Source organism: Amblyomma mixtum, chromosome 5 (genome assembly GCF_055824585.1).
Source record: "Amblyomma mixtum isolate Tamu chromosome 5, ASM5582458v1, whole genome shotgun sequence".
Taxonomy (NCBI): domain Eukaryota; kingdom Metazoa; phylum Arthropoda; class Arachnida; order Ixodida; family Ixodidae; genus Amblyomma; species Amblyomma mixtum.
Genome location: NC_143016.1, coordinates 39,064,749 through 39,088,659, shown reverse-complemented (window position 1 = coordinate 39,088,659; position 23,911 = coordinate 39,064,749). Strand labels below are relative to the sequence as shown.

The window sequence follows — 23,911 nt, the reverse complement described above, 5'->3', positions numbered from 1 at the left end:
CTTAACAAAGTGGTGTGTGTTTAGTCTGTTTCCTTATTTAGGAGCTTTAGAATAGGGGGCCCCAAGCCCCTCCCTTCGAGAGGTTTGGGCCGCCGAAATGTGCTGAACATAAGGCACGCCTTGCGCCTTGGGTTGACGTTAGCGGCGGACGCTGTTTTGCCAAAATAGCATGCGCCGCAACGGCGCTCTACGTTCAGACAATATGGCGGCGCCCGCTGAAGCGGGGCCCCTCGCTTCACCACCCGATTCATTTCCGCTACCCTGTGTCTCACGTTCACGGCAAACTAAAAGGCGCACGAAGCTTTCGCTTTGTCTGAAGATGTCCGCACGTAAAGGCGCGTTCCTTTTATTTGGTCAGTTAGCGGTTTGGTGTGCCTTGAGGTGTATCGTGTGATGTAGTATGCGTACTGTTTTACAGGAAGTAATTGAGCAAATAACCACTAAAGCTGTCGCGTCATATCCTTAAGGCGGACCTTAAGTGCCCCCTTAATATTGCTGTTGCGTTCTTGCATCTGCATGTGCCTTTTCGTTCTTTTATCGCCTCTCTTTAGCTTCAGCCCGGAATGCTTTCCATTCTGTTGACACGCCTGAAAGATACCCCACCTGGTCAGTCACATCATGGTCAGGGCCCGTGACGTTATACTGTACTGCTGAGCATGGATTAATGGGTTCGATTCGGGGTGTACGTTAAAATAACTCGGTGAATCCGATCTCACGCCTGGGCGCTCCACTGAAGGGATTGCCCCCGCTCCCTTGTGCAGCTTTGACCCGTAAGGGTTCATGTCTAAAACCTGGCGAGTAGGTGCGTACCGCTATCATCGGAACATTTGGGAGATGTTTGTGAACACGGGCCTGGGAGGAATTACTACCAGACGTGTCATCGTCGGGCCTGGGAGGGATTACTACCAGACATGAGTCATCGTGAAGCAAAGATGCGGCGGCAGCGGCGGAAGCAGCGGCGACGGTGTCAAGTGACCGAGTCTGCCCTTGGGTCGCCGGACAGACTGATGCTGCGAAAGGTCAAGCTGTTCCTGTTAATTGAAAGACTGCTGTGTCCTCGACAGATGTCTCGTGTTTCGGACATCCGGCGGGGGAGTACGAAGACGTTCATTCACCTGCTGGGAGTCTGCGGGAAATTCCTTTCCAACGGAGGCAACGAATTTGCTGCAGTGGTCAAAGTGACACGTCAGTGTTTGCCGGCTCTGTCTCTACCCCTTCCCATCGCCCGAGCTGCGAGAGAGCCCAGCACCGCCCCCCTGCCGTGGGTGGTACCACCAGTGTCCACATCTGCCCACCTGATTGGACGTCGTTCTCCGAACTTTATTCCCCGGTCAGGGATTTGGGGAATACGAAGCCTATTAAATGGGGTGTTGTTTTGTGACCGAAGCACTCCTTTCTCGACTGTAAATATGTACAAATAAACCTGATGTACAGTTTCCTCCGTAACGGAGTTTGACACCGTCCTTCGGAGCCGGGACCTGCGGGGCTGAACGAGTCAGTCAACTCAACGGCCCCTCTGTCTCCAATAGCTAGAAATGAGGACGGGCGTTCGCGTTTAGTGTGCGGGCCACTGCTTCGTTATCGACGGTTGCGGCCACTACATTGGCGCTGCCCACAAGACCCTCGCTGCAGGTTGCCTGCATTCTCTAAAGGGACCGTGAAACATGTTCTGAGTAGAGCACATAAACTCGCTCAGTCACTACATTGTGTTGTCATGATCACCAGAATCAAATAATACAGTTCTGCTGCACACAGCTGAGAACTTACTACCGCGAGCGAATGTTGGCGAGCTCTTTGGAGCGACTTTTTGAAACTTGTGTTCTCGTCCGTGTCGTCGGTTGAGAGATGGCTGTTGGTCAGATTCTTTCAGACGCCACGCAGCTGCCATACCCGCGGCCAGTCAGCCGCGTCGCTCGGTAAATCAGGGAAGTCCCCCCCGGATAAATTTACGCGCTTGGTGCCGAGAGGGGGCGGCCGGCGGAGCAAAAAGTTACGAGAGCAGAGGGAAATGCGCGAGGACGCTGGATATCAAACAGATAACTCAGCCTCTAACATATCTAACATACGCATTAAAAAAAATATTCTTGGAAGATATTCACGAAGCGGCGTCCTTAAACCCGCCAGGCATACCGCAACCTCTCTGTGCAAGCTCTCTCTGCTCGCATTCTGTAGCGGGTGTGAAACAGCCGCGGTAGCTGACCCTTCACATTCCGTGGCCGCACAAAAACTAGGAACGGCCCTGCTGCCTTCGCCTGGCCGCTTCGTTTGCCCTTTCGGCGCTCTGCTGGCTGCCGAGTTGATGGAAATATAGCGCTCTAAAAGCCACTTGCAGCGGCATTATAAGCTGTTGAGGTATTGGTGCGTGGAATCATTTCTTTTGTGAGTGCGGCGCGTGAAAAGGCCGCGCGCGCACCCTTGCATCGCTTTCTCCCACGCGCGCATGGAGAGCGAACGAGTGCGTTAAGGCCTGTAAAGGACTCGGCACAGGTGACTTCATGACCACACTACACCGCAGCCAGGACTACAACACCGCGCCGCAGCTCGAGCATCGGTTTGCAGAGGCGTCTATGTAATCCGACGTGTTTGTATGTGGATCGGCTGAAGAGCGTGACGCCACACAAGTGAGTCAGATCACTGCCGCGGAGCACTTTAGGTCAAAGGGGCAGCGCTGTGACTCACTTCTGTGGTGTCATTTCTCTCCTCCCCCGGCCTTCTCTGCTCGTGCTGTTTGTTCCGCCCCGACGTGCTGCACGGAAAGCATTCGTGACCGGCGGCGAAGTCCCGCGCGGCAAGCCTTGGCGCTCCCTGGACAGGAAGGCGACGTGGCCGCTCATCATCAGCCTTTTTTTTTTCTGCTCCTTTTTTGCTCCGCTGAGTGCCAGATGCCGGCCAGCCATCGGAGGTCTCGTGCGCGTCTCCATGGTGGCACTGGCTCTTCGCGCGCTGTCAGTCAGGGCCAGGATTGTGCTCTCGTGGCTGCTGGGTTCGCGACACGTTTGCACGGGCTTCAGCGGCGCGCATCGCTGGGAGGATGCCTCGGCGGCGAGAAGAGTCGAAAATGCGAGTGTCTCCCCTTTCTCTCGCTTTTACGGTTGTCGGGACGTCTTGTGTGGAAATGCGTGATGAAATGCCTGCAGTGTGCTTTGCTGTGAACTGGGAGTATTCGCTGCAGGTTTCAGAACACCTGCCGAGCCTCTAACTTTAGACAACGAACGCTAAGCTTGTTCTGTAAGCACGACAGCAGTTTATTATTGTGTGGCGAGCGAAAAGCGAACACATCGCATATATCGAACGATCTTCGTTGGGATTCAGTATGCAGATAATGCGGTTTGTGTTTGAGACGCCCGGGACAAGGTGACCTCTGCTTCGCGTAGGCAGTGGACCTTGTTTTTGTGACAGCGTCCTCGTGAACTTTTCGCTTGACGCGACGTCTTTGTTGTTTTTTTCCTTGCGCAGAAGGTGGACCCTGAGCTGATCTTCACCAAGCAGGAGCGCATCGGCAAGGGTTCGTTCGGCGAGGTGTTCAAGGGCCTGGACAACCGGACCCAGCAGGTGGTGGCCATCAAGATCATCGACCTGGAGGAGGCCGAGGATGAGATCGAGGACATCCAGCAGGAGATCATGGTGCTGTCGCAGTGCGACTCCCCCTACGTGACGCGCTACTACGGCTCCTACCTGAAGGGCACGCGGCTGTGGATCATCATGGAGTACCTGGGCGGCGGCTCGGCGCTCGACCTGATGAAGGCGGGCCGCTTCGACGAGCTCCACATCGCCGTCATCCTGCGCGAGGTGCTCAAGGGGCTCGACTACCTGCACACCGAGCGCAAGCTGCACCGGGACATCAAGGCGGCCAACGTGCTCCTCTCCGAGATGGGCGACGTCAAGCTGGCCGACTTCGGCGTCGCCGGACAGCTCACCAACACCACGAGCAAGCGCAACACGTTCGTCGGCACCCCCTTCTGGATGGCGCCGGAGGTCATCAAGCAGTCGGCCTACGACTCCAAGGTGGGTGGTGGGCCCTGTGGAGAGAGTTTGTGTTTTTGGCTCCCCTTTCTTTGACTCGACAGGGAGCTGAAAGGCTCTTTAGGATGTGGACACGAAAGTAGACAAAAGCAGCATGCGTCGCAACCGTCGGCGTATTTCGTATGCTTTCTTTATTCATTCAATGGAACTTTTGCTTGAGAGGCTCGCTCAAAGAATACATGAAGAGCGTGGAGTCAAGCACCGCATATTTTACCTTGGACATAAAAAGGTTCGCCTTGGACCTTGGACATAAAATGGCACCACTTTGCGACCAAAGCATTCCATTCCAAGTATTTACAAAACTCGAATGATTAAAAAATCGCTTCGTCTTTGGCAAGGAAACTTCGCAGTCTTGGCTCGTATACCGATCACAGTCGAAAGTATATGCGGCCATTGTTTGCTCTGCCTTGTCGCCGCGTACAGAAGCACGCCCTCATTGTCCGGCTTGCTCTTTCACAGGCGGCACAGTGCGGGGCGGCGGGGTTTCATTTGCCCGTGTAAGTAATGCCGGGTCCTTATCTCGCGTTGTTTAACTTTCATTCTGCATGAGCATTTGCCGGGAGATCGAGGAGCTAGCTATCTGTACCGCGTTAAGCCCCAGCTGGTGACGTCACCCTTCGTCGCTTTCTCTCACGCACGCGCATTTCTCGCTCTAGGAACAGGCTTTGCAGAGTTTTATGTAGTAACTGTGTGGTATTGCTTCAGGGAAATCCGGTACACGTCCTTCCCCGTCCTCCTGTCCTTTCGAAAAATACAGTCACTTAGCTGGTGCCGCCGTCGGCATTGCTACCGCGGAGGTGTTGGCGGTCGAAGTTTAGATTGGGTTGCTGTCTCTCGAATACGCGGAGGGGATGCGCCTATTACCCCTTAGTAAAAATGCTTTCAGGGACGGATGACAGCGCTAAGATTTTCGAAGGCTACACCGCGAGTCTTGGAATTGCTCTGGTCCGCCGTTTTGCGCTCGTAAAATAGATACTTCCGCTTTCCAGGCGTGTACCGGCATGCAGCCCCCCCCCCCCTTTTTTTTTTTTCTTTAGCTAGGCATTCGGGGTGGTCTGTTGTTCAGGACGCGCTTATCAGGGAGGGAGACAAAGCATTAGCACTGCCCTTCGGCTCGTATGTTATCTCCGTTCCGAGTGCTGTGTAGTCGGCGTGGCGCATTCGTGGCGCCTCTAGTAACAGGTGTTCGTCGATGAGAGGCTTTGAGATCGTCGCCTCTTTCGCTCCTCTGCCTTCGGGGCAGAGTGTGAGCAATCGTTTTCATCGGGAATCGTTACGACCAAGTTGTCGCCGATATGGGGCCGGCGTCACGCCTCGCTACGACAGCCGCGGCTCGCCCCGAGTTGTCGACAGAGCGGGTCAGCAGCGCTCGCGTGGCAGCAACTAATGCGTCGAATGCCGACGCCCGTGTTTACAGCGGCGTGCCCTTTGGACTATCCTAAGGCCGCGCTTAGTTATTCGATTGTCCGCTGACATCTGTTGAGATGTGCGTTTAGTTCCGACGAGCGCGTGTGGACGTGCCTGCCGGTTTCGCTTCCGGCCGTTGTGACCAGCGCTGTAGGCTGCGATTACGAAACCCCCATCGTAACGTCGTCAGCAGGCTGAGGCCGAAGCCGAACAATGCTGCGGGTTAGGCGCAGCGTTTCTCTTCGAAACTTTCGCGTCTACAGGCTGGCGCCCAAGAACGCTCCTCCGACAGGCAACAGCCGCGGCAGCACAAAGGGCCCCCTGCATCGGATCCGTGTTTCTTGGCGGCCGCAACCATTACTCACTTGGCGCCAAATCTGATTGCCAGTGCGTACGCGACAGGGCCAGCGCCGCCGCCGTTGTGTAAAGTTAAATGTATGATAGGAAGGAGGGGAAAATGGACAGGAAGAAGAGAAAAAAAACCTGGCGCAAAGTTTGTGCTTGGCGTAGCTCCGCCGACGAGAGATTGGGTCCGCGGGACGTGCGCGCGTGTGGACGCCGTTAACTTTGTTGCTTCTTTGCTGCGCCGCCGCCGGTCTTTCCTCGCGGTAATTGCGTTTCGGGCCACACCCTGCGTTTACCCGCGCCGGCGCAGAACAATGGAGCAGTGGGATGGAGGCCCGCGCGTGTGTTTAACCACGCGCTGCCGTACGAGCCCTGACACGTCGTCGTCCGTTGTGGCGTCGGCAGCACCTACCGTGGTTCCCATTAGGGTCGCGTCGTGGCCCTGTCTGGGCTGCCAAGGCGGAAAGGGGATTAGCGAATATAACAGCAAATATGAATAAAGATGACCGGAAGGGGAGGAAGCGGATTTTTCGCTTCCTCTGCGGTTTACTTTTTTTTTTTTCACGACGCGTGACACTTCGTCGAGGTCACGTTGATGTCTTAACCGCCGCTTGTGTGTGTACATGGTGGCTACTTGGTCGGGTCGGGTTCGCAACTCCCCGGCGCCCTCATGTTTCAAGACGTGTCAGCTGGCTGACTACGCGGGCAAGTAACTGGAGGACTGCGTGCTGCTTGTCTCGTTGGTTTAATATGCGTCAAATGGAAAAACTGCTCTGCAGTACTGAAAGATTGCAGTGCGTCGCATCTAGCTGGCACCTGAGCCCGCTGCCGAAGTTACTAGTCTCGATTCTGAGCCCGAATTTCGTAAACTGGCATGCTTGGTCATATTACCCCAGACCGTGAGTATAGTGGATGAGAGGTCAGATCCTGGCGCGTGGCCGTGTGATTGGTTAAAAAAAAATGTAAAGAATGCATAAGGACGTCGTTTAGGAACGAAGGCTACTTTGGTTTTAAAACTAACAACAGTCTAGTAAATTGGTCGTCTGTGTTTTGACGCGAGCAGTAACACAGTTCAAAGACTCGATCGTAAAACCTCGTTTTGATTTAGTGAGAGGTCAGCTAGATATTTGATAGCTTTGTCGCGAAGGTTGGCTTTTTCTCTAAAATTAAAGGCCCATAGACACCTAATTTTAGTTCGAAGTGATGCGTTAGATATTAAAATACATGATTCACCGCGTGGTTTTGACCTGCGTCCACTAAATAATTTGTAATTGAATTTCTTCTCTCGTGCTGTTTCGGTTTCATCAATCGAACGGTGGCTGTGACATGTAGTTGATGTTTAGGCCACGTGAGGCACTAAAAAAAACACACACATATAATCGTTGATAAGTTGTTTCAATTTACTACAACACTTAAGACAGCCTGCTTCAAGATTTGGAAAGACAAAAAAAAAGCGTATCAGCAGTTATATAGCCCTTTTTTTTATGGCACACGTGGCCTTAACACCAACTACACGTCACAGTCAACGTTCGGTGGTTAGGCTGATGAAACCGGAACCGAAACATCATCAGGAAGTTCAGTAATAAATTACTGAGTGGTCCTAGGCGAATACCGCTGGGTGATCTAAGTTTACTAATATGTAACGCATCATCTTAAAGAAGAAAACACGGAAGAAAGAACTGCTCGTTTATATGAACGAGTACATCTGACTTCAGCTGATTCTGCGGCTGCGGTTTCTAACAGGTGTTGAAAGGTGCGATTTTCGTAGCGATGTTTGTGTACCCTTGTTTCGCTGAAATTAAAATGAGTCGCGATGTTATTGTGCAAACTGTTCACTGCAAGATAACGCAGGGTTGTGGCCATAGGGGTCCACGCGTACGTACGCAAGCAGGGCCGTCGTGTGGCAGCCTCGAAGGGATGCCTCGTGGCCCGAATCCTTGTTCTTTCTCCTTATGGCGTTTCGCTTGGATGATTAAGGTCGTTCGGCAGCATTAACGAGAGCAGACGTGCCTGGAAGTCGTGTTCTGGATTGCGTGCCGTGAGAAAGAGAAAAGGTTGGGGGGCTTAAAGTGAGCCTTGCGCAAACGATAAGTGAACGCTGCGTGACCCTGTACTGATTTGTCGGATTGGAACTACTGGTGCTGCGCTTTCTGCCAATTGCGCACGGTAACGAGCAGTGTAGCAGCGGGGCTGCTGTTGCAGTGCCCGCGCTTGCTCTAATTTGTGCGCTACTCTTTTTGCTGGTGACGGCGGTGAGGCTGAACTGTTCGCACTTTGATAGTTTGGTCGTAGTGCTTGGGAGGACTGCGCTAGAGAAAATGAATGGGAACGCTGACAGCTTCCTAGCTTTGGCCCGCACAAACTTTTATTTGTTCGGCTTCCGCAGTGACCCGAGCTGCCTCACTTTGACCTCATCACATTGCGTACGCCGGGCAGTGTTCGTGCAGCACTGCCAAAAAGCCACACCTTATTTTCCCGATCTCGCTGCCCGGAACGCTTGGCTTAACTTCGGTGGAGCTGGATAAACAGCCGGCTCTAGCCGAAAATAGGCGATTAACTTTCTGGGGTCTTAATCTGACCGTTTGAAAGGTTTGAAAGAAACCACAGCGGGGATCTGTGTCCTTTGCGTTGGTGGAATCGGGTGGCTCCCTTCCCTCGGTTAACCGCAGCATGAGGCTATTCAAGGTCACGCGGGCCGAACGACAGCGGCAAGTTCGTCTCTGCATGCATCGCTTGCGTAGATGCACGTGAACCCTGTAACGGAAATCCGCTCGGCTCATTGGCGGCTGTACAGATCCCCCGTGGCAACATCAGCTAAAAGTGCTTTGAAAGCCGGTACCCAAGGAAGCCTTCGAAAACTAAAGGCAGTGTCCGAAACCCGCTTTTGAGCCAAAACGATCACTGCCAGAACTTTTTTCGCCCTTGTCAGGTCTTGACGCACCACTGAATCGGAGTCTGTGGGTTGTGCCGTGTCCTTCTGCTTTCGTCCTCGTTCAGCTTCCACGCTATTCACTCAGAACTCGTTGCATTTCTCACTGCCAAGTCCGTGCCTTATCCTCATCCACACAGTGCCATGCTTATGCTGACGCCGATGGGCTTGTGGCAGATTCACTCCTGTGGTAATGGGTCCTGGAATGGAGAGTTGGCACCTTGGATCGCACTAGCCGCGCATGGTTCTCTTCTTGCATGGTTCCTTCTTGCAGAGAAGGAGCGTCTTTGGGCGGGGCTTTGCAAGAGCTTCGCCGCAGCGTGGTTGACTCCGCCTATGAGCCTTAAAGAATAGGGTACGAGACGCAGCCCGGGTCCGCAATACTGCCGTTGGGACTCATTTTCCGTCGCCTTGGTTCCCTATCTAACCTTGCTGACGCCTGTGGCTGACGTTCGCGTTTTATTTCAAGTGATAACATTCTGGTCTGTGCGGCTTCGGGATTTAGTGAACCCACCGAGCTCGTGTAATTCAAACAGTAGCGCAAAGGACAAATCACGGAAGAGAATATTCAATAACGACGGAGTGAGCGACAGCACGAGCGCTCGTTCCGTGTTTTTGAAGCGAAAGCTTCACTACGGGACCTCGGGCTTTCCTCGCGGCGCTTGCGGTTTTCACCTTCGTTTGACCTTCAGATAAAGCAAAGGAAAAGAAAGGCGCTTAACTGGTCCTGCGTTGGCATTGACAACGTTGTGGAAGAAACGCGGCGCCGAAGCCATAGGCCGTCGGCGTTCATTTTGTTCATTGGCGTTGTGCGTTTTAGACTACGATGATTTTTAAGGAAAGGAAGTGCGCATAACTGGCTCCCTGGGTGAGTGGACGCCTGAATAGAGCGTTGAGATACGTGGGATGGAGAGAGAGAGAGAGAGAGAGAGAGAGATGTGGCCTGCTTGCGTTAGCGCTGACAACGTTGTGGCAGACACGCGGCACTGCAGGAATAGGCCGCAGCGTTCATTCGGTGAGCAAACTCTCGCGATCAATCATTAACTGCCACCTGCCAGGGTGGGCGCGCTGCCTATCCAGTGTGCGGAACACACACAACGTTACAGACGCCAAGGCGCGTACTGTTGCCCGGTACGCCATAGCTTTCTTTCTCTACCAGGTTCAGCATGTAGTTAAACCGCAGCTAATTTTTTCCTCTTTTGGTGGATGGTCGTGGAGGCATTCGGTTTGCAGCCTTCGGGCTGCGGCCGTGTATCTGTTTTTTCAGCCAGCGTCCGCTCCGGCGGACGCGGTTGTTGCGACGCGCGTATTTACTCTCTTTTACTCTGTCCTCTTATCTTTCAACTCTCTTCTATCTGCACGTGGCAGCGGTGGTGGTTCGGCTTGAGCCAGTTGGCAGGCCTGTGCACTTTTCCTTTCCATCCTTCTCTCAGTCGCAACCAGCAACCAACCTTCCTCTTTTGATGTCCATCAAGCATTCCCTTTTTTAATTTCCCGCGCTTCATGCTTATTGGCGGAACGACGTCCCCGCTCTCTCAGGGCTTGAGCCAATAACGAAAAGCGAATGCGGGGCGCGGCTTGGCTCTGCTTCAGCCAATGACGATAAAGGGAGGGGAAATTCAAAAAGGGAATGTCATTGGTCTCACCATCTCGGATTTATATTCTGCTGAAACCAAAAGCTGTCTCTCTCAGTTCCAGTTCGTTCGGCTGGTTATGCCGAAGATCGTAGTTTTGTCTTTAGGCTTGGTAGTGGTTATCAGAGCAGTGCGCCTCTTTCAAGAGTGTGCCGCCGCGGTGGCTCAGCGGCTATGGTGCTCGGCTGCTGACCCAAAAGACGCGGGTTCGATCCCGGCCGCGGCGGCTAGAATTTCTTTGGAGGAGAAATTCTAGAGGCCCGTGTACTGTGCGATGTCAGTGCACGTTAAAGAACCCCAGGTGGTCGAAATTTCCGGAGCCCTCCACTACGGCGTCTCTCATAGCCTTAGTCGCTTTGGGACGTTAAACCCCATAAACTAACTAACTAAACTATCTTTCAAGAGTTCTGTGCCTCGAGTCTGCGTGTTCATCTGGCCCGGTTTACCCGTCGTAGTCGTCTCGTACTGTAATTTTTGTTCCGTCCGGCGAACATAACTAGCTCTGATCGACGACGAACGGCTACTTGGCCACCGGCCGCCCGACGGACGGCGTTCGTCGTTTTTTCGGCGGAAAATCTTTCCATGCCGGATACGTGGATCACCACACGGTATTCGCCCACGACGCTATATATTTCTTTTCATGCTGCTTTGGTTTCAACAGCCAAACAGTGGTCGTGACGTCGAAGTTCAGTATAGGTAGCGTGAGGCATAAGAAGACTGCGCCATAACTGTAGTTTTTTCTTTCGTGGCGATTCCGGCCCTTGAGGCAGACTGGCCTTATCGTTGTAGTAAATTAAAACGACGAAACAGCTATTATATCGCAGGGTTGACTTCACGTGGCTTGTGCTGAACTTTGACGTCGCAGCCATCGCTCAGCTGTTGAAACGGAAACAGCATAACAAGTGAAATTTAATTTTAAATTATTTAATGGTACATAAAAAAGAAAACGCACAACCCAAATTTTTTTGTTCGGACGCCTTTAAGGGAGCTGGGAACTAGGTTGAGGTGTCATCCCTTTCTCCTCAGCCGTGTACAGTCATGAACAAAAGTTTGCGTACACGCGGTGGAAAAAAGAAAAGGAATTTCTTTATTGGTTCGCTGGTGAGTTTACTGTTTTTTTTTCTTTAAGGCTGGAGCACGCTCGCCCCCTCCTGCTTCAGAGCTTTTTGTTGACCCCCTTCGCTCGATCGCATAGAAATAAATTATTTTCCGCGAACCCACATCCCCCGAACTTCTGTCACTGACCGTACATGTACTCGACTAAAAGGATTTAATACATATACCACATGCTCCCAGTGCTAAGGAGACCGACCTGTTCCTCTCCTGAGTTTCTCGGCTTGTGCGTTCTAATGCGATGGCGTCGGAGGCCCCGTTCCCCGGAAAAATCCGGCGTCGGCGTTGTGAGCGAAAAATCACGGGCATGGCTCTGGTAGGTCGTCCCCAGAGAACAACCTATATAGGAGGCAGTGGGCCACCTAGGTGACGTCACCTTTCGGCGTCCTCACATCCTGCCGACAGGATAGCAAACTGCCCGCCGTGGCAGGCGGCAGTTAAATGAATGGTTGGTCGCTCACAAGGCCCACACAAGGCCCACCGCCGGCGTTGCGAGCGCTTGTCATCGCTGGGCAGTGGTGCGCGCATGCTTAACCGCTGCACCACTGTGCCAGGAGAAGTATGAGGACTCGATCTACGAATGTAGAGAATGACCTTCTGCATATATGGGAATTAACCCATTACGCGATAGCTTAATTGGTTAATGGGTTAGGCTATCACATAGTGGATTAGCTTAAGTGTCCCCTCCAGTCACTAGCCAACGGCTTTGCTGCGGACCTCCTACGCGTTGTGTCTGCCGCCTCGGCAGGAATGCATCCGTGTCGAGGTCGCCGCAGCCGCGCGCAGTCGAAACGCGTGCCCGCTCTCTCTCGCATTCATTTCGCCCGCCTTTGTTTGCGGCGCCCGTCTCGAAACACCCCCCTCCCGCGAGATGACGCGCGGCGGTCGGGCGGCGCGAACAGGTGGGCGCTGCCGCCAGCTCATCTTCACGTAACCCGACCCTCGGCGTATGCTTTCCAGCCCGACTTCGCAGCGGAAAAGAGAAAACAAGTGACACGTTTTATGTGCTGCACCAGCATCCTGCGGCACCGAGTGGGAAGGCGTAGGACGAAGTGATTGTGGGAGAGGAATATTCGCTTTTCACCCTGAATTTATTTCATAGCTACAGTTGGATACAACTTTAAAAAAGCATTCGACTGTAGTTACTGATGATACTCCGCACCGAGAGTTCAGCTGGGTCTGTACTAGATCTTGTCACCTTCTCTCCTGGCAGTGTCAGCAGATGTGCTTTATTTTATTTTTATGCGAAGCATATTAACGTAGGTTTCGGGCCTTCGCGCGACGCCCGGCGGTGGCCACCATTGACCTTGAAGTGAGATCACATGCTGTGACGTCACGTGATGACGTCACACCGGCTGCAGATGGGGCCTCATATCGCGCCGTCGGACGTCGCCCGGCGGAGGCCTCCACGCTTCGGTTCGCGCCGTCGCGCGCGACGCGGCGGCGGCGCCACCATCGCTGCATCACGTGATATGTGACGTCACGCCAGGGATGAAGTGGCGCGCGCCCGCCGTCGCTTCAGTCTCTGTGCCCGCAACCGCGCCAGCGTCTTTGCGCCGGGCGTGTATGCGGTCAAGATGCCTCCAAACGCTAAGGACGTTAATAATAAGAATGCAAAACGAAGGCTGCTTCGCATCCACTGGGCTTAACCTTGATAAGCCTCCAACTTTTTTATTTGGGAGTTGGGAGAGGAGGGGGAGTTTAGGCGTGGCTTTGGTTATTGGGAGCTCCTTTCACACCTCCCCCCTCCCTACAGGCTCTGAGGTGCAACTTAATGCTGCCGCAGATTTTCCAGAGTGTTGCATCCTGCCCTGAAATCAGTGGCATTTTTTCCCCTCTCCCTCCTCCTTCAGATTTATTTCTTTGGTGCACTGTGCTGTATGAGGTATTCTCTCTATCAGAACTGTAGGTATGTGAATGAATGAACTACAGCAGAAAAGAAACAACAAAATAAAACAAGGTCGATATGCTAATACACTGAAAGTGCAATGCAGAGAGCTGTGTCAGGACAGTAGTAGTGGTGCGTCTCCTATTTACTTTAATACCACTTACCTCTATAACGAAGTTATTGGCTTGATATTAGTAAATAAACAAATTGTAGACATTGCCAAGCACGAGGGGCCTCAGTAAAGAAATTGAAATATTATAACTGAATGGTGCCTTGTGCTCTTAGGCAGTGGTTCTTTGTTTTTTCTGATCCGATTTTTCGGTTTTCCAATTTTTTCCAATCAGTCGTATTTCGATGGAGGAGAAATGCTAGAGGCCTGTGTACTGTTCGATGTCAGTGCAACTAAAAGAACTCCAGGCGGTCGAAATTTCTGGAGGCCTCCACCACGTCCTCCCTCATAGCCTGAGCAGCTTTGGGACATTAAACCCCATAAATCTAAAACCAAACATTTTTTAGAGGGGTGGAGACAGGCACATTCCTTGGATATTGTTCCATCATTTTCCGTTGCAGGCAACACGGACATTACTTCCTCCATGATGTCACACTTTTATAACTGTTATTAATTCTTTTGGGCTGCATTTTTCCTGCTGCAGTTGTAGCTGAAAATGATGTACCAGATAGGAGACAGTATTTGATGAAGCCGTGTTTAACGGCTGTGAGTATTACGTAGTTGAATGTGTGTGAGAACGAGTGCATCCTTTCCTCGTGCATGTCCACCTACCCTTCGAACCCTGAAACATTGGCACCTTGTGCTGCCACAGGCGGACATTTGGAGTCTGGGCATCACTGCCATCGAGCTGGCGAAGGGAGAGCCGCCAAACTCTGACTTGCATCCCATGCGTGTGCTCTTCCTGATCCCCAAGAACAACCCGCCCCAGCTGACGGGCAACTACAGCAAGCAGTTCAAGGAGTTTGTCGAAGCCTGCCTCAACAAAGACCCAGAAAATGTGAGCACCGGCCCTCTGGCACCTGTTTTGCTGCTGGGTCGCTCTTGTGGAACACATTTGATGGGCACAAGGGTTTTACGCTCTCAAAAGTTGCCATTTCTTCCCTCTCTGTGTGTGGGTTTTTTTCTTTCTTTTCGCTGCTGAAAATATTGTTGCTTTAAATCTGCTTATTGGAGGGGCACATTGCATTGGTCTTGTTTGAGTTTCTGATACACATGCTACATTGTTGCTAATTGCACTGTCTTCTCAGCAATATCCCTATAGAGCAGCACTGTAGAGCCTGCTCAGCAATATCAAATTAGTTAGTACATAACTTAAGAGTAGCGCAAAACCAGGACGACGGACACAAGGGGAGAGAACACACTCCCCTTGTGTCCGGTTTTGCGCTACTCTTACGTTATGGATCAATACCGACTTGCCCAAAGGAAGTTAGCGCCTGTGTTGTTGGTGTGTGTTATCTCCCCTTGTGTCCGTCGTCCTGGTTTTGCGCTACTCTTACGTTATGGATCAATACCGACTTGCCCAAATTTCCACCCTGGTGAATAGTTAGTACATGCTATAGACGAAAATGGTACTTGTGAGCAAAGGCAGCCCCGTAGGCATGTAAGGGCTTGTCATCTCTCCATTCTCCAGCGGAAATACTTGCATAATGCATTCATTCCGAGATATTTGTTTCCACAACTGTCACTTCAGTGTTAGGTACAAACAAACAGAATCAAACGCATTGCAGCATGCTAACTTCATTTGTGCATTGTGTAACGAAAATATGTAGAGGTTTATTCTGTACACTTGCAACCTATACTTTAGATAGCAAAATAGCCCCCATGGCAGACACCTGTGAGAGCCATTTGCATATTCCTGTAGGAAAAGCCAAACTGCTTGTCAGGTGCTTAGCCAGTGGTACTGCAGTGCAGTAAAGAGTGTGTATGGACAGTGAATAAGACTCAAGTGAAGTGCTGGTAGCAGGCGGCATTCATGAAACAGATGTACTGTGCAACCACATGCGACAAGCATCCGTGTCAAATATGGGAGGCACAGTAGCGTTTACTTTTACTATTTACTTATTTGGTTTTAGAAATTTTAAAGTCGACCATTATTTAATAGTTGTGAACAAAAAAGTTGTTCGATAATTTTTTTTTTTTTAATTTTTGAGCGTGGCCGTAGTTCCTGCAAAGGGAAGGTGCTAGCACAATCTTGTGTTTACAGAGTATGGCTAAAAGGGCTAGCTGGCAAAACATTTGCTGAGCTAGAATCCCTCTTGTTGTAATAAAACACTTAATTTTAATCCTTGCGACCTGCTCACCACGTCTTCTTTCCTCTTCTTGTTGCAGCGACCAACGGCAAAGGAACTGCTTAGGTTCCCGTTCATTCGAAAGGCAAAGAAGACCTCTTACTTAATGGACCTGATAGAGAAGTATAAGCGGTGGAAAGCAGCTGGCGGCGGCCAAAGTGACAGCGACTCCGAGGCATCTGACTCGTGAGTGACCCTCTTATGCCTGAGATAGCTGAGATAGCGCGTCCTGTGTGCCAACTGTAGCACTTGCCCTAACTCAATGCGCGGTGCTGTAGCTTAAGTAGTTGTCTTTCAGGGCACCTCTAGTGTGCCTATGGTTCCCTTCTCTGTCAGGACTGTGCCCCATTTTCTTATTTTGGATCACTACTCTTTCTGCATGAGCAGACAAGGGAAGGGAAATGAGGTGCTTGTTATAACATATATATGAAGGAAACCAAGTAGCATAGGAGAATATTTTCTCTTATTTTGTAATTTGTAGGATTAATCAATGGTGTAATTATTTACTTGCTGAAAGATAACTGATCAGAAAGCAGAATAAAAAAGAACCACATGCTGCCGGTGGGATCTGTTATTTCACTGATTACATGATTACACTATTATTATCCCATTAAGCCCACAAATGATAAAATTAGAGCAATCATTCTCCTACGCAGCTCTGTTTAGGTGGCGGTTGGCTTCCTTCATATATATGTCATAACAAGCGCCTTATTTTCCTTCCCTTGTTTGTTCAATAACTAAATGAGGGCCTTAGTTCTGGCAGTCTTGATGCCATAGGTAGCGTAAGAGGGTCCTTCCACAGCTTCAACCTCTCCATTCGATCATGTTTCATGTGGCATTCCTGTAATACAGGATGTACTACGTCCACCACTATGGACAAGGGTGGCGTTGGTGAAAACTCTCAAGGTTAGGTTGCATGCAATGAGAAATACCACTGAAAGCAGAGGATTGAACAGCAACCGTCGTAGCTCAGCTGGTGAGCACCGGACTCGAAGTTTGGAGATCGTGGGTTCAGATCCCACCAGCGGCATGTGATTGTTTTTTCTTCAGCGTTAAAATAAACTGTTATCTTATTGATTAAGCCCACAAATTATAAAATAAGAGCAATCATTCCCCTACGCAGCTTGGTTTTGGTGACTGTTGGCTTCCTTCGTATTTCATTTCTTTACATTTTAACTACTCCACTTTAACACGGGCCGCTACAACGCACTCATATATGCAAAAACTTGCTGTCCTAGAAAAGAAAATACCTCGACTGATATACAGCCTCCCGTACCAACACACAACAGAACATTTATTTCCACATTTTGAAATCGTTAATGTGTTCAAAGTATACTCCTGCAGGTTACGACATTGCTTCAAACTTGAAAACAAAAGCCACCTTTCATTTCTAAACACACTAGCCTTACTGCGAGAGTTCAGGTCACCGTATCCCCATTGCCACAGACCATACTGGACTATTCCTACCACAAGGACAAACTATGGTCACCAAATGCTAAGTTATTAGTTTTCTGCCATCGTAAATAAATTTGCATACACCATCAAGAAAGTATTGATCTTTTCCTCCTCCTTCTCCTGGCTTGAGTGCTGAAGGCGTCTGAAGATGGCAATGCACATTACGAGGACCAGGAGTTTTTTTACCGGTAGTCTGTCACCTGGTGCCATGCTTTAAGTATTCTTTACAAATACTGACATCCCGACTGATTAGGTAACTCTACTCCTGTGTCATTAACAAAAAGAGAAAAGGAGCATATATCTCAGTGGTTTTCTTTTCCAGCAATTTTTTCATACTTTGCTGCTGTATCTGGTGTCTTGTGACTAGGTGCTTTAAACTTGCCTGCGGACCCGCTGCTGTGGCTCAGTGGTTATGGCACTTAGCTGCTTACCCAAAAGGCGCGGGTTCGACCCTGGCCACGGCGGTCGAATTTCAATGAAGGCGAAATTCTGGAGGCCCGTGCACTGTGCAATGTCAGTGCACGCTAAAGATCCCCAGTTGGTCGAAATTTCCAGAACCCTTCACTGCGGCGTCCCTCATAGCCTGAGTTGCGTTGAGATGTTAAAACCCCCGTAAACCATAAACCGAATATGCCCGCGTCTCCCTAACGTGAGTTGTGCTCCCCAACCCCTGCACAGGGATGAGTCCAAGATGAACGATACATGGAAGAGCCTGCGCTGGGACCTGGGAACAGTGAAAGCCCCGCCTGGCTCACTCGACCTGCGTGGATCTCCTCCAGACAATTACCGGCCCAAAAGCGGACGCCTCAACGGCGAGAGCTCCCCAACAGGAGTTGGCGTGGTGCCCGCATCAGATGTCATCTACAGCCGCACCCCAGAACCCAAGCTGGCCTCGTCACCGGTGAGGGTTTTTACTCTTGTCACCTAGGGCAGTTTATTCCTTTTTTTTTTTTTTTTGGTTTGGCAGTATCAGTATGCCTCTGCAGCAAATGCATTAGCTGACTTAATTTTGGCCTTTTTTCTTGGGATTTATTTGTCTGAGCTTGCTCGTGCCATGTCACTTCATTGCTTTCTTGCACACAAGGCATCTAACACACGAAAGTGATGGGCTAGCAAAGCAGGTAACAAAAAGCATGTCATTTTTGTTCAGTGTAATTTCAGCATCATGCAGAATGTGGAGGTTCTTGAAACGATTCTTTGAAGTGATCACAGGATGGTAAGGTCTCAAATTAAATGCCTAGACTTGAAGAACGGAAGAAACTAGTGAGGTGGAAGCCCGTCAACGAGGTAGCAGTTTCTTCTGCCCACCGGAAAAACCGCCTACATAGTGCCGAAGCTTCCGTGCTGCTGTTGATCTCCCTTTTCTTCTCTACTCATTAGTGCACTTTTGGTAGTTTCCCTTTGTCAGCGAACAGCACCGCGTTGTTTTTTTTTTCAATGTTGAAAGCCAGTTTTTCTCTTTATTTTTTAAGGCCTTTAATGCCTCATCGTTGTAAGCAGCAGTTGTCGACAGAAATGTCACGCTTTTCAATTGGTGGAAACGGTCGTGACGTCACAGTGCGCGAATTTCAAACGGGGCCAATTGTACTTTGGCTACTAACCATGCAACCAATCAAAGGGACAGTATAGTGATGCTTCAAGCAGGTGGAACTTAATTGCTTACTTAACCATTTAGCCTAATTAACCTTTCTAGTAGGACCAGATAAATGAAGAAAACCGGGAAGGAAATTGGCCGAGCTCGGGAATCGAACCCCGGTCTCCGGAGTGCGAGACGAGCACGCTACCACTCCGCCATGCCAGCTGATGTTGGAAGTGAATACGGTGTCTTCGTTTACTCCCATCTTCCTCCCTTCCCGTTATGGCAAGGTTTAGGTGTCCACTGAGATATGAGAGACAGATACATCTCCTTTCTTCAAAAACCAATTTACCGACGAGCAAGGCGTAGAACCGAACAGGCGATGGCATTCTATGGACTCCCTGGCAGCATTGCAAGAACGGGCGATGGCTTTCTATGGACTCCCTGGCAGCGTTGCAAGACGCTCTCACGTTCCGCTCTTAAGAGGCTGGTTGGTTGGTTGGTTCATTGCGACTGAGAGAAGAACGAAAAGGAAAGAGGACGGGGCCTGCCTGCCGGACTGGCTCAAGCCGAGCCTCCACCGCTGCCATGTGCAGATAGAAGAGAGTTGAAAGATAAGAAGAAAGAGAAAAACAGAGAGAGTAAAGACGCAGGTGGCAACAACCCCGTCCGCCAAAGCGGACGCTGGCTGAAAAAACAGATAAGCAGCCGTAGCCCGAAGGCTGCAACCCACTCTTAGAGGCGAAGCTTAACATCTTAACCACACATCAGTGACACAAGCAGCAACACCACGCTTAATTAAGGCTTTCGCCTCACCGCACTTTAGGTCAACAAAGTGCCCCCTTGATTTTTTGTTTTGTTTTGTTTTCCATGCGCGCTTTGCCTCATTGCCCCAAGGCCTTCAAAAAGTTGGCTTCCCTTGCCTTCTTGAGCTTAGTGGAGAAGGCATCTCAAAAAGCACCATTATTTTGGCTTCTGTATCCATTTGCCTCCGAACGTTGGCCTCGTGATACATGCCGCGATGTCATCATTCTGCGGGAAATACATTGCCACGGCCAAATGCTTCTGCTGTTTCTACCATCTACAATTAATAAACAAAATTGTAGGAGGTGGGATGCTTGCTTTCTTCTGGCTTCTAATTCTTCATGTTTGAATTGGTTGGGCCTGTGCTTTTAAAGGGCCCCTGAAATGACTTCGATGGGCATATTCTAGTGCAACAGATCGGTAGAAGTGGACTCGGTTAGTATTCGAGTCAAAGTTAAAAGCTCTGCGTGGACCGTATAATTTACAACAAGTTTTTTAAAAATTGCTGCATGCAGTAGCTCGCAGCGGATTAAGGCAACACCTCAACCCCAGCGCCCCTACCTCAATGAATCCAGTGGGCAGTCTGTGCTAGCCTTCTCATTGGGCGTGGCCGGAAGGTGTGGGTGGGACAGGCCTAGACAGGCACGGAGGTTGGGGTCCAAGTCTCTTTTCTTTATTTTTATATTTTTTTCCCCGGTGAGTTGGTGTGTATGAGTTGAGGGGGGCGAGGAGGACCATCATTTTTAATCACCAATATCTTCGGTGGCGTTGAAGCTAGCTTAAATTTTTTTGCTGTGTGATGACAAGTGATGGAATACCAATTGCTCATGTGTTTTTCGTAACTCCAGTGTATGCCCTTCCATGGTCCCTTTAAAGGCAGTACTGTCAGCACAACAAGAAGTGCAACCTAGTTTCTTGAAAAAAAATGTCACAAAAGTGTTTTCTGTGAGGTAAATTTTGCCCTGTGAAAGCAAATGAATTACTACTGCTAGTAGCGAATGCCATTTTTTTGGAAGTGGTTTTAATTTGTTTTGCGGCAGGTGTGTTAGGTCAGAGACAACTGGAGGTCACTTTGTTGGCACATTTTATTCTGAGGCAGCTTGGAGCAGTGTCATACAAATTTGTCTGTGGCCACACCTGCGTCCATCATCACTCTGTCTCCTTCCGCAGACGCGGCCCTCTAGCATGGCCCCTGTGCCGCCTTCATCGTCGCCGTACCGGTCGTCGTACAACCGTGACCAGGGGGACGTGTCCCCGGATGGGGACAGCTCGCCTCCGCTGGCCAGCAGCCCCAGCAAGGAGCTGCGCAACCATGCGGTGTCACCTGAGCCTTTGTCACAGCACAGCCGCAGCAGCAGCAGCGGTGGTGGGGGCGTCGGTGGGAGGGACTCCTCTTCTTCCCTCGGGAGTTTGCAGTCACCGCCAGCATCGCCCACCAAATCCACCTCGCCTGCGTCACCACGGAGTGGTGATGGAAGTGGGGGCAATGCGATCGAGCCTCTCTTGAACGAGGTGGGCATTTCTTTATTCATTTTTTTTTCCACGGAAGTGCAGGGCATCCTGTGCCTAGTAAGAACAAAGAAAGAAGGTTTTACCCTTGACAGAGTTCTATATTCACTACTGTCTCTACTGCATAGCCCATTGTAGCGTGGTGTTTGTCATTGCAGCGTGTATTTCCTTGGAAATGGTGCCACCTTTCGAAAACTGTTGCCGTTTTTGTCAGCCAGGCATGTGACAAAACCTTAAAGACATAATGGCAAGGAGCCGAAGGTTTGTGACTGGTGTCCAGTCGATTGTCTCCAGGCAGTCGGCTTGTCTATGTCACAGTTGCAAATACTGTATTTGCCAGTCTATTAGTCATGGTTTGTTTCTCTGAATTTTTTGTCGGTGCGTCTTGTATAGTGGTGTGATTTATTTGCAACAGAAAATGATGAGCCACTGTGCGCTATCTTTTTCCATTGTGCAAGCTGCAGCACAGGCAGAACACTCCTCTCTTATTATTGTGCCTTCAAGTGAAGTAACTATGTTTGAAAAGCTAACCAGGGTGTAAAAGTTGATAAAAATCGAGTTATCCTTGTTATGTTATCTTATGGGTACACCAGAAAGCACAAGCCAGCGCCGCATCCAGTCCAGCGATATTGTCAAAAGTTTAGGTGTCACATCTGGCCGGCTTCGCACATTTTCCTTGCTGTACATGGCACCGTCTGTGAGGTGAAGGAGCTAGGAGGCAAAATTCAAGTTGTATATTTTTGTTATTCGCTGGAGAATGGTAACCGGGCAGCAAGGAGACAGCTCTGTGTGAAAGAAAAAAATTTCCGGGACTGGCACATACCCGCAAGAGCACTCCGGTGAATGAAACCAACAAAAATAGCAGACCATGCAGGGAATGCACGCTGGCCAGCACTGGAGAATTGTCAGCATACAGCAGCTGCTGCAAGCATGTATTTTTGGCGCACTGTCGCTTCCGGTTTAGTTGACATTACTTCCGGTCTGATGTGTCACGTGGTTGGTGGTATGCTAATGAGTGTCAGGCATTCTGTGTGCCTGTGGAAACTTCCATGACATCACGGACGCTCATGGTGCATCATGGGAAGCAGAAAGTTTCGTCCCGTGCTCGGTGATCATAGTGGGGCCAGCATGTGGCACCTGTCGGAAAACCCCCACGATCTGATGTATGTTGCTACCGCAACAGATGGTGCCTGAGCAGTCATCTTTGTTCTATGTCCATGTCTGTGTGTGGAGAGTTTGCTCGCACTCCCGGTACACACACCCGTCACAGTATTCTGTGGATCCCTGCCCACGAAGGCATAGAGGGCAGTGAGGCGGCTGACAGGACAGCTCGAAGCCATGCATCCTGAGCCCCATCGCCATTCTCCTCCGAGCCTTCGTCTCCACTAACATACTGTGAAATTATAGACTACCACCACCTTAGTCGCAGGAAATACGCAGCCCCTCACTAACACCTCACTCGTCAGGAAGCCACTATATGACACCACTGATGCAAATTGGGAAAAGGGCTTGAGAGAGTCTGTGCTCACGTGCTTCGACATTTTCCATGCGCTGAGCATGATTTGTAGCTATTGCATGTCAATAAAAGGCAGTTTCAGCTGTTCGGAGACCATCGATAAGATTGTAAAATGTGTTCTCTCTAAGGTAGTGTAGATGAAGAAGCATAAAAATTCATGACTGTTTCGCTCGGTAATCTGAGCGCAGTGATTATGATTGAATAAATTTTTTTTAATTTTTTCGATCTCAATGTGTTTGTAAGTTGTTAGATTTACTGCTATTTTTGTACCGAATTACGTGCTATTGAACTCATAGGCATTTTTATTTTTTTTTTTTAGTTTAATATATGCGGGTTGGACTGTACTTTCAAAAGTATAACTGCCTGCCCTTTTTCATGGCCACTATTATGAGCATGAACACGTTAACCCTGCTGTTGCTCTGTGCCCTGAAATTTATTCTTGCTTAGCCCATTTTTCATTGAAAGTAACACTCCCATTTGCCTTGGTTGCATAGAAATGACAAAGATTTGATCACCTTAGATGCTCATACTGAGCATGAGTGAATAAAATAGAAAAACTGTCGATATGCGGGAAAGGAGTTGTCTCCTCTATTTCTGATGTAGAGCTGTTTTCAGTAAGTATGCCTTGTGGGTCGTTTATGCATGGTTCTGCTCAAGGCTGCCACTGATGTTTTACCGGGGATCAGCAGCATTGGTCCTGTGTCACTGGCAGTCGGGTAACACAACTTTGCACCCCTGTGCAGGCACAGAGAAGGCATAAGAACAGCCATCGCAACTCTGGTGGGGAGCTGACGGAGGCGGTGGACGAGCTGCGGGATGCTTTTGAGCGTGCCGAGCGAGCCTGCCCGGGCATCTGCGATGTCTTCCTCTGCGAGATGCTGCACAGGCTTGCACCTGGCCTTAGCCTGCACCGGATACAGGATGCCCTGCAGCGGCTAAGGTAGCCTTACAGCACACCTTTCTGGACGGGTTAACAGTGAGAGCATCGAAATGTGCACATTGCATATGCCTTATCCAAGAGAGAATAGATCTTTGTTGAAGAGCAGGGAAATTCAGCAGCATGTAAAAACTGCTGGTGCGCTTCTCCAGTTGTTGGGGATAAGCATCAGGAAAAAAAAAAACAAGAAAATGAAAAAGGAAAGAAATAAAGGAAAAGAATGCGGTGATTCAGGTCACGAAATACTCTTGTGAAGCATTCCAAGTTGTTAAGCAAACACACTTGAAAGCATGTCAAGAGATCCAGTGTCGGTGCATAGAGTGTGTTCCAAACTGCTATGTTGGAGGGAAAAAGAAACAAGAATACATAAGACTCTTGTTAAAGGGGCTCTCAAATTGGTGTGGCAGGTGGTGTGGATGTTGAAGGACATGGCTTCAAGAATGTCCTCTAGCAAGGTTTTTTTTAATTGTGCCTGCT

At 50.0% G+C, this 23,911-nt stretch overlaps 1 protein-coding gene across 5 annotated transcripts in view; it reads left to right on the top strand.

Moving 5' to 3' along the window:
* The window catches only part of GckIII (Germinal centre kinase III), a 124,303-nt gene that overhangs the window by 95,524 nt on the left and 4,868 nt on the right, over positions 1 to 23,911 (top strand). For 4 of the 5 annotated variants that reach the window (XM_089544089.1, XM_089544088.1, XM_089544085.1 and 1 more), the window contains exons 2-7: positions 3,457 to 4,005; positions 14,161 to 14,346; positions 15,678 to 15,823; positions 17,771 to 17,993; positions 20,643 to 20,984; positions 23,241 to 23,437. In XM_089544089.1, the coding sequence (XP_089400215.1) occupies positions 3,457 to 4,005; positions 14,161 to 14,346; positions 15,678 to 15,823; positions 17,771 to 17,993; positions 20,643 to 20,984; positions 23,241 to 23,437 (1,643 nt within the window). Of the gene's footprint in view, positions 1 to 2,587; positions 3,061 to 3,456; positions 4,006 to 14,160; positions 14,347 to 15,677; positions 15,824 to 17,770; positions 17,994 to 20,642; positions 20,985 to 23,240; positions 23,438 to 23,911 lie in introns of those variants that run through there. The other variant, XM_089544086.1, reaches the window with a different exon arrangement.